We start from the raw sequence: 9,809 nt of genomic DNA, 5'->3' as shown, positions 1-9,809 counted from the left end.
GCTACTCCCCTCCACCAGCCAATGGCTAATGGTGGGTGCTATGTGGACCCCACTATGATGTATGTGTTTCATCCATGCTGTCCATCTATTTTTATAGTTCATTTTATGCTATGAGACTAAAATGAGATATATCCCAATCTCAAATGGTCCACATTACAGGAAACAGTGTTAAATGAACATCGACCGTTAAAAACTTTTTGAGGGCCATAAAAGTTTTGAATCAAGCTATCTTTGTTTTTTCCCTTCATCTGGGTCTGTATGACCTAATAAACAGATTGTATGTGAAATAAATAGTATGGTGGGCCTTATGAGGATTTTAATGGTGCATATCAAATCACTATTATTTTCCTGTGGTGTGGTCCACCTGAGATTTATATCCCTCTCATTTTTTATCAAGCCATAAAATGATCTTTAAAAATGGATGAACGGCATGGATGAAACATATACATCATAGTGGGGCCCACATAACTCCGACCAGCAGCTCCCGGGCTGGTGGCAGGGGGAGTAGCCAATCCGTTTCCCTGTTTAATCACCACTATTTTCCCGTGGTTTGGTCTACGTGAAACTTGGATGTGCCTCTTTTTTAAGCTCACGCCCTAAAATAATGATCCAAACTGGATGTAGGGCGTAGATAAAACACACATCATTGTGGGGCCCACACGACACCGTCTCCCCAGGAAACCGATTAGCCTGTAGGCTGATGGTCAGTGCCGTGTGCCCCACCATGATGTATGTGTTTCATCCATTCCTTTTATCCATTTTTACAGATCATTTTAGGGCTTGATCCCAAAAATTAGATGGATATAAATCTCAAGTGGACCACACCACAGGAAAAAAATAGTGATTGGATATCCACCATTAAAATACTCCTAAGGCCCACTGTACTGTTTATTTAAAATCAAATCTGTTAATTAGGTCATACAGGCCCAGATGAAGGGAAAAAACAAAGATCAGTTTGATCCAAAACTTTTATGGCGCCTAAAAGGTTTTTAATGGTCAACGCTCATTCAACACTGTTTCCTGTAATGTGGCCCACTTGAGATTTGGATATACTTATTTTTCATTTCATACCATAAAATGATCTGGAAAAATAGATGGACGGCATGGATGAAACACATGCATCATGTTGGGGCCCACAGAGCACCGACCACCAGCCATTGGCTGGTGTCAGGGGGAGTAGCCAATCCGTTCCCGTCTTACCGCTGCCATGGTCCGTATGCAATCGCGGTCCCAGAGATCAATTAGCTCACAAAACGGATGGACGGCGTGGAAAAAACGCATACGTCATGGTCGTGCCTGACAGAGTCTTCGCACCAGTGTAAGGGAAGAAGCGCCTCACCCCACACAATCCGCGGCCATTACTTTCGTTTTACACATACGTTGAAGCCCTCTCCCTCCGTCGTATTAGGGTTTCTTCAAAGGAATTTTTATCTTACATTGCCGGATTTCTCTTCTATTCCAGAATTTCAAAAGACTCGCAGGTCCGGCAAACGTCTCCAATCCGGTTCGTGTTTTCTCTTCCACGATAAAATTTCGATCCTTTTCTTCATTTATGCATGTCTGGATTAGGGCCTGTTTGGTTGGGGTGACATCTAAAGGAGTACATGGCAAATCCCGACTGACCCAACCCAGTTCTATCGGGCTGGGTCGAGTTGGGTTAGGTTGAAAAACTCCAGATCGGGGTCAGGTTAGGTCGGGTTGGGAATAATCACATGTATTTTGATCGGGTTGGATAGAGTATAGATGACTTCAGGTTGGGCATCTTGGGTTGGAATTTCTGTTGCTTCAGCTTGAGATCCTCTTTCTCCCATGTCTTAGACTCAGTTTGGAAAAAGCTAGGGTTGGGTTGGGTTGCGTGTTGGGCTCGGGTTAACCCTCAACCTGACCCAACCTGCCCGAGTTGCACCTGACAACGTGGGAATCGGTGGGAATGAAATCGGCATTCTGTTGTTTGTTCCACATCCTGCAGTACTGATTTGTGTTTTGCAATTGAGATTTTCATGGAAAAGTAAGAACAAAATTCTGGCACTCTGTTGCACTGTTTCGTAAGCTGCTCTAACACAATTCACTAGGCCTGCTTGGTAGACGCCTAAAGATGAGTTTATCTCATTTTACCTAACAGTAATTATTTATTTGAGATCATGATCTCTAATACAAAATTACTGTTAACATGAACTTATTATGTATCACCAAGATCTCTAATACATAATTAGCATTAATTAAAATGAAAAACTAATTTTTAGGCATCTACCAAATAGGACCTAAGGCAAATGTACCACACCAAGAAGTTTGTAAACCAGCCAACAGATTGAATTCACAAACAAAAATAAACCCACAAGTCAACATTTTAGGACACCCACAAAGAACCCTGGCACAATCAAAAAGCTAATAAAAAAACACCCCAAAACCCTCAAATCTGTCGTTGGAAATATCTTGCCTTCAACCCCAATCTAATATCTTTTGAGGATTTGCATGGAAAAGTACAAATTGGATCTCTTAGCTTGCACAATTCAAACCCAATTTCATGTACAAATATGATAATGAAACTCCTATGACTCTCTCTCTCTCTCTCTCTCTCTCTCTCTCTCTCTCTCTCTCTCTCTCTCTCTCTCTCTCTCTCTCTCTTGCATGTTTGCTAGTCTAGATGGAGCTCTCAAGTAATGATACAGGGGAGATGATTGAAGGGAAACAGAACGTATGATCTAATTCTCATGATTTGAAGAGTTACTTATTCTTTTCGGTTCACCGGAAATAGATCAAAACAGACATGCCAGTAGAGGCACCTGCAAATTTTTTGGGCCGAAAGGGAGGGATGGAGGTCGTTGATGGAGTTGAGGAGCTTCTTTACCTGAACTAGAGCTGTCTATAATGGAGGAAGGAGGTAGATTTGTCTATCGTAAATGGTAATAATGAGTAGGGGAGAAGTTATAAATCTCCCAATGGTCAATTGATTTCCTTAATAAAGTGGAAATCTCCATGGATTGGCTTTTTGAGACGAAACCGTCATGAGTAATGCATCCAGATCAAGGAAGAAGCTAATTGCAATAAGAATTAATGTACTGGTTTGAAGTTCAAACCATAAATGAGAAAAGAATGCAAGACCGTGAGCAACATCAACAGTCCTCTAGTCTCAAAGTAGAGATCACTCCCCCCCAACAACAACTACTACCATAGAGAAAACAAGAGAATTTTCATAAAAGAGAACATCATTCGACTATCTTACATAGGCCTAAGCCTTGTTAATAATGAGTCTTATAATTTGCAATAAAATTTATAGAATCTAAAAATAGAATTCCTAACTAGCAAAATAGAAAACTACCTAAATGTCGGAACAGAATTCTCACAGTCGATAATCTGGCCGAGAGGGGGCTGCAGATAGTTAATATTTGCGTGTGCTGTATGAGGGGGGCTGAAACTGTCGATCATCTCCTCATTCACTGCCCCTTTTTCCACCAGTTATGGACGGATATTTTCCACAGCTTCTCGATTTACTAGTGCAATCCTGAATCAGCCGCTGACTTCCTTGCGGCTTGGCATGGGCCTCAGTTTGGGAAGTTCAAATGTATCATTTGGCGTATGGTTATCCTAGCCATATGGTGGGCCATTTGGACCGAAAGAAACGAAAGATGCTTTAATAATAACTCTTCTTCTGTTACTTCTGTTGGGATTAGGGCTAAGAAGATGGTCATAGAATGGGCTGCTAATGTAAGGGATTTGTCCAATTTCGATTCTAGCTTTTTAGATTGGTAGGGCATTTCTGCTATCTCAGCAGTTTCCCCTTTTTTTTGTATCATTTTCTTCTTTAATGCATTTTCTATTTGTTGCCTTTTAAAAATAAATAAGAAACCAATTAAATAAGAAAATCTGTGATTACTTCTTACCTAATATAAAGATATTAAAGAAAAGGAAATTACATCCCAAGAAAAGCAAAATTACAGCCAACAAGCTTATAAACACAATAGGCCCATTCAACAACAAGCAGCCTAGCCCTTTCGAAAACCCCCTCCACTGCCTTACTTGTGTTCTTAATGCATCTCGCATTCCTTTCTTCCCAAGCAGCCCACCAAACAACAAGTAAGGCCAATCTCCATAATGCTTTTTTACCCTTCCCTAACTCCACCCCATGCCAAGCTAACAAGAGATCACCCACCGAAGACGGGAAAGACCAAGTTTTTAAAAGCGAGTAAGGATATCAGCCCAAATCATGCCCACAAAGGGCCAATGCACAAATAGATGATTGACCGTCTCCTCATTCTTCATACACATAAGCCAGATATTGGGAAGCACCATTGATCGTTTTTGGAGATTATCAATGGTTAGGAGTTTCCTTCTACCAACTAGCCACCCAAATGTGGTGATCTTCAGGGGGATGTCATAATGCCATACATACGCGGTTTCCCTATCCCTTGCAACCTTCAATCTTCACGGATGAGATTATATAGAGACTGAACTGAGAAACAACCTGGTTTATTGACCCTCCATACCATCCTATCAGGGGCGGTCCTCGCTGGAAAGCGTAGATGAATACGTTCCAGCAATGACACAAATTCTTCCACCTCATCATCATACAGGAACCTCCTACACAGGGGCTCCCAAACCACATCCTCCCCAATACATGAGAAGCAGTCAACCACCAAAATAAAAGGGTTAGGGGCCGGCTGGTAAATTCTTGAGAAATTGACTTTCAAAGGAGAATTCCCCACCCAAACATCCTCTCAAAATCGGATCTTCTCCCCATTCCCTAAGGAGAAGCCCACCCCCACCATAAATAGCAATTATGCGATACCTTTCTTCAACAACAAGAAAATGTAGGCAAGCTTGAGGGCTAGGAATGAGACCTCTTTTGACTTGACAGAATTCACGTCAAAATATTGAGAAGATGAAGGGAAAGGTTTCTAATGAATATATTTGGACACCTCACTTAAAGCGTTCAACACATGGCACTTTCCAATGACACTAAAACACTTCATATAGGTTTTGGAATATCATTTTATGTCTATGAGTGTCCTAGTGTCCCCAAGCATCGTCACAACAAACATTCATAAAGTAAAAGTGTCTAGGTAACACTAGTCATTAGATCCCAGAGACCAATCTCTCTTCATATAATGATATCAGCAATACCCATCTCCAAAGAACCTCTCGTTCATTGTCAAATCTCTACCACTTTGCAAGAAGTGCCCAATTCTTTTTCTTAATTCTACTAATACAAAGATTGCTTTCTTCCTTTGGCTTTCGGACTTCTTCTCAATTAATTAGATGATATTTGTGGCCCTCGCCACAACCGTCCTGCCAAAAAAAAATTCTCTTTGAATCTTCTTTGTTTTTTCACCACTTTGGTCAGGATCTTGAAAGAAGATCCCTGCCATCATCATCATCGCCATCACCATCTAAGCCTTAACCCAATTAATTGCAGTAAGCTACATGAATCCACTTCCGCCATTCCACTCTATCAAGGGCCAAACCTTCAATTAGACCATAGGTCATCATGTCCTTTCTTAGTACCTCCATCCATGTCCTTTTGGGCCTTCCCTCTGCCCTTTTAGAGCCTTCAACTTGCACCAACTCACTCCTAGTAATAGAAAGCGGTAGTAAAGTGAACCTGAAAAGAGAACAATCATATGTTGAAATATTAGATAAAATGGACTAGATAAAAATAATGCAACCACATAGCAATAGATAAAATTTCTTCCATGATGGCAATTTCTTTTCGATTCGTTCGACCACCAAGCCCCAAGTGGCTAATGATCTTGGATCCACCCCTAGAGGAAGACCGGGGCAGTTCATAGGGATTGATGTGGCTTTGCATCCCAAAAGGGAAGTTATGTCAAAATAATGTAGAGGATGAAGGTATTAAATTAATGTTGTTTTGGCATTGGACCTTGACCTACATATTATGACATTTATGTATTGCTTGGCTGGTCCTGATGCTCTTTTTGCCGAAAACGTTGTTCATCTCATGCTAGAACTTGCTAAGAGTTCCATTTTTGCTTTGGTGAATAGGTAATGGAATTTTTCTTCACTGACTGCTCAGTTTACTTATAGAATGTTAGATTTCTGATATAATAGATGTACATAGAATGACTGGCGCATGTTTGAACTTCATTAGGCAGATCATGTTTAAGTTCCTGGAACTGAGAAATGGTTTTCAGTTTGAAAGGATTGTACCCTTGCTTCCTGTGCATACTACCATTTTCCTTATTGAAGATCATATCAGATGGTATATTTGGATCTTTAAAAAAAAAAAACAAAAAAAAACTGGTATATTTGGAAATGAGATTGTTACACGCTATGCAAGCACTGAAGGTGATGTCAGGGGTTTGTTAATCCTTTACGTATGAGGCAGACCATCTATATGCCATGACATGTGCCAATGTGGCACACAGATTTGAGAACCAAGCCATCCAAAATTGGGCTGGTTCACTGATCAGGTGGACAGCAACAGTGGCTAAAATGCCAAGTTTTCCCAAGTCATTCATTGTTCCTAAGTCCTAACATTGTGGTCCATTTGATGGTGGGTCATATCTTGAACCAATGCACCACATTGGTACATTTAAGTAATGTGTAGAACTGTAGATGCGCTGCCCTATACACGCCCATCGAGACCAAGAACTGCACCATCTAGGAGTGAGTTGGTGCAAGTTGAGGGCTCTAAAAGGGTAAGGGGAAGGCCCAAAGGACGTGGTTGGAGGCAGTGAGAAAAGAATTGATGACTTGTGGTCTAACTGAAGTTATGGCCCTTGATAGTGTGGAACGGCAGAATAGGATTCATGTAGCTGACCCCAATTAGTTGGGATAAGACTTAGATGATGATGATGATGATCAACGGTGCTCCTCATCAGATTCCTGACATATATTTTCGAAGATTCGACCTTTGTAGCTGGCTCCCTGTGCCTGCTAGATCTAACACCTTCTATGTTTTCTTCTTGGCAGATTTTGTATTGTAAAATGATAGAAGGTGCGCGCATCCGGCTGAAGGGATGGCAGCAGGCAGCAGTTGCCCTCGGTTCAGCTTTTGGTGCACTGATGGACCCCAGAAGAGCGGACCTGATAGCTGCTCTTGGAGAAACTACCGGTAAGCCAGCTTTTCAGAGAGTGCTCGATCGGATGAAGAAGAGCCCAGAAGGCCGAGTAAGCCCTTTCATTTCCATATTTTGTCCATATCAACAAGCAAATATGTGAAGAGAACTGTTATTATGAAGAGCACTTGAGAGAAATTCTAAAAGTTCATTCCCTGTTGTACATGTGGCAAACATTTATGGTGATCGGGAATGTTCGTTTGGTGGGCCACCATGTGGATGAGCTCTACGGCCAATTTTTGTATTGACTGGATTTTTGGGCAGTTTGGTTGTCCCGCTGTTGTGTGATTTTTGCCTGTTCAATGGAGAGCATTCCTCATTTGTTAACCTAGTCATCCCATTTCGAGGCTGCTGATCAGATGCATTCTGTAATCCCATCATGGTTTGCTCGGCGACTAGTCCCAACTCATTAGGCTTCGAGTTGAGTCGTGACTCACCCAAGTCTGGTGTAAACAGGTCCGACATGCCTGAGTCAGGGGGTGGCTCGTATTGCCAATCCATATCAGTCCCCACTGAGTTCAAACGGACTCGGACGAGTCAGGTATGACTTCGACTAGTTGGCAATCCAGGAGTCCAGTAGCCTTGATTTTGCTAATATGGTCCATCTATTTGGTAGCTCTCCGAACAATGGCTTTCATCACCATACACCAGTGCCGCATGTACAATTGAGATGTTCATTCCTTGACGCCTGGATGATTGCAGGCTGTATTATGCTTCTCCTGGTTGATCTCGCCATTTGCTGAGTGTTTCGCATGCCATGTGGACCATGTACTTCTCCTTCATAACATCCATGTACATTTTCCAGGCAGTACTTTTGGAGCAGCCACGCGTCATATCTACAAGTGTTGGCCATGCGTGGGACCTACCTGAAGGCACATTTGGTGCAGCATATGCAAAGTTCATGGGATCAAGGAACTTCTCACCGGACGACCGGCCGCCTGTGCGTTTCATGGACACCGAAGAGTTGGCATACGTGGCCACCCGTGCACGTGAGGTGCATGACTTCTGGCATGTTCTCTTCGGTCTTCCCACGAACTTGATCGGTGAATCGTCACTCAAGGTGATAGAGTTTGAGCAGATGCTTCTACCCATGTGTTTACTATCAGTTATTGGAGGTTCAGTGAGGTTCAACGATAAGCAACGAGCCCTATTTTTCCAGCATTACTTCCCGTGGGCCACCCGTGCTGGTATGCGGTGCACGGATCTGATGTGTGTGTACTATGAACAGCACTTCCATGAGAACTTGGAGGATGTTCGGAGGAAATGGGGGATAGTCCTTGCACCTAATCCAAAGGCAACCCGACGGAATGAGTAATCCAATAACTCTGTAAGTTTGGTCATTATAGCCTAATAATTGTTTTCAAAGCGACAGTTTAGTGCTGTTTGAAATGATGTTGGTAGGATAAGTGGCCTGATCAGGACGGGATGTTTGTTGTGCAATAACCTGAGACATGGAAAGTGGTGGTGGATCCAGACCATCCATCTAGTGAGTCCTCACCGTTAATGGTCCACGGTTGTAACTTGTAACTCAAACCTAATGGATGTTCTTATCCCTATGATGGTGGCCCTGAAATGGATGGTAGAGAAACTGATGGCTAGAATCATCTGTTTGATTAGAGTTCAACCCACAACCATATACAGAGATGACCATCAGGTGATGGATCGGATCCAACTCTTTGACTCGCCACGAGCCATGTATTCGGTTGTAAACATCCATTCTTGATCCAGCGGCATATCAAATCGGCTTCGTGGTAAATGCTAGACATAGAATCTGAACCTGAATTTCCAATTCGATGGTCACTTACTGTGAAGAGGCCATCGATATTGCTTTGAGCTGCACATGTGAGAAATTTCAAGGTGTGTGAATAATTTTAGAATTTCATATCCCACATGAAAGTCCAAACATTCAATTAAGGGGAATCTATGCGGGTCCAGGCCTACACATGATAGGGCTGGATCAATAAAAATTATGAACCAAACGATACTCAAAGATAAGAAATAATCATCCACACATGCATAGTAATCAGTCCCTAATCCAAGGGATTCAGAAATTCCAATTCGAGGAACCCTAGGGTAAAAAAAGGGACATAAAATTGAAGATTTGAGTAATTTAGGGTTAGGTTTAGGGATTTTGGGTGAAAGCGGAGTGAAAGAGAGGGGAGAGACGAACCAGAGAAGTACCACGCGCGTGGACAACAACAATGGCCCAAACGCATGTGCGTGTGATCTCGGCCGCACATGTGTGGTTCCCACTATTCAGAAAAATGCCACCTTGGCCCTGGTCGGCCAGGGATGGACTCCAAAACCCCCAAATATCAGCTCGATCCGATGTACAGTTTGTGTGTGATGCTCCGCCGAAGTTTCAGCCTTCCTGTAGGGCCATATTCTGATGTGGAAAGGAGAATTGCTACAATAGATGATTGATTCGAAGTGTAGATGATGGAGTGAGATGAGAAGAAGGGATGGTAGAAGATGGGTAGTAGAGATGACGACGGATATAGGCGAATCGGGATAGATGTGGCTTCGCACCATGGCAGTTAACCCTTCGATGAAGGGAGGGCTTCGCACCCAATTAGGCTTCACAACTCAGAGAGTAGGAAAACGCAGAATTTTTATTAATCTTCAATGAATGAAAAAACCTACAAGGGGTGCCTATTTATAAGAAAACCCTATACCCCAAAACTCGCGCCATGTGCGCAACATATTACTTGGCGATGAAGTAAACCAAAATAA

The 9,809-nt window shown here is 42.5% G+C and overlaps 1 protein-coding gene across 3 annotated transcripts; it reads left to right on the top strand.

Annotated features, from left to right (window-relative positions):
- The first annotated feature begins 1,246 nt into the window (after positions 1 to 1,246).
- On the top strand, positions 1,247 to 8,630 carry LOC131252885 (ubiquinone biosynthesis protein COQ4 homolog, mitochondrial). 3 transcript variants are annotated; one of them, XM_058253654.1, is made up of 4 exons: positions 1,247 to 1,504; positions 6,111 to 6,217; positions 6,931 to 7,128; positions 7,882 to 8,630. In XM_058253654.1, the coding sequence occupies exons 2-4, from the start codon at positions 6,215 to 6,217 to the stop codon at positions 8,389 to 8,391; spliced, it is 711 nt and encodes a 236-aa protein (XP_058109637.1). In that variant the 5' UTR covers positions 1,247 to 1,504; positions 6,111 to 6,214; the 3' UTR covers positions 8,392 to 8,630. The 3 variants fall into 3 exon arrangements, with proteins under 3 accessions (XP_058109637.1, XP_058109639.1, XP_058109638.1); XM_058253656.1 differs by lacking the exon at positions 6,111 to 6,217 and having other exon boundaries at positions 1,247 to 1,481; XM_058253655.1 differs by lacking the exon at positions 6,111 to 6,217 and having other exon boundaries at positions 1,249 to 1,504.
- The last annotated feature ends 1,179 nt before the right edge of the window (positions 8,631 to 9,809 follow it).

The sequence above is a fragment of the Magnolia sinica genome, chromosome 8, assembly GCF_029962835.1.
Source record: "Magnolia sinica isolate HGM2019 chromosome 8, MsV1, whole genome shotgun sequence".
NCBI lineage: Eukaryota > Viridiplantae > Streptophyta > Magnoliopsida > Magnoliales > Magnoliaceae > Magnolia > Magnolia sinica.
The sequence above is the reverse complement of the archived record's forward strand: the minus strand, read 5'-3'. Positions and strand labels throughout refer to the sequence as shown.

Coding starts and splice junctions, on each gene's coding strand:
- LOC131252885 (XM_058253654.1), top strand. Junction 7,129..7,881: donor AGAAGAGCCCAGAAGGCCGA/GTAAGCCCTTTC, acceptor TACATTTTCCAG/GCAGTACTTTTGGAGCAGCC.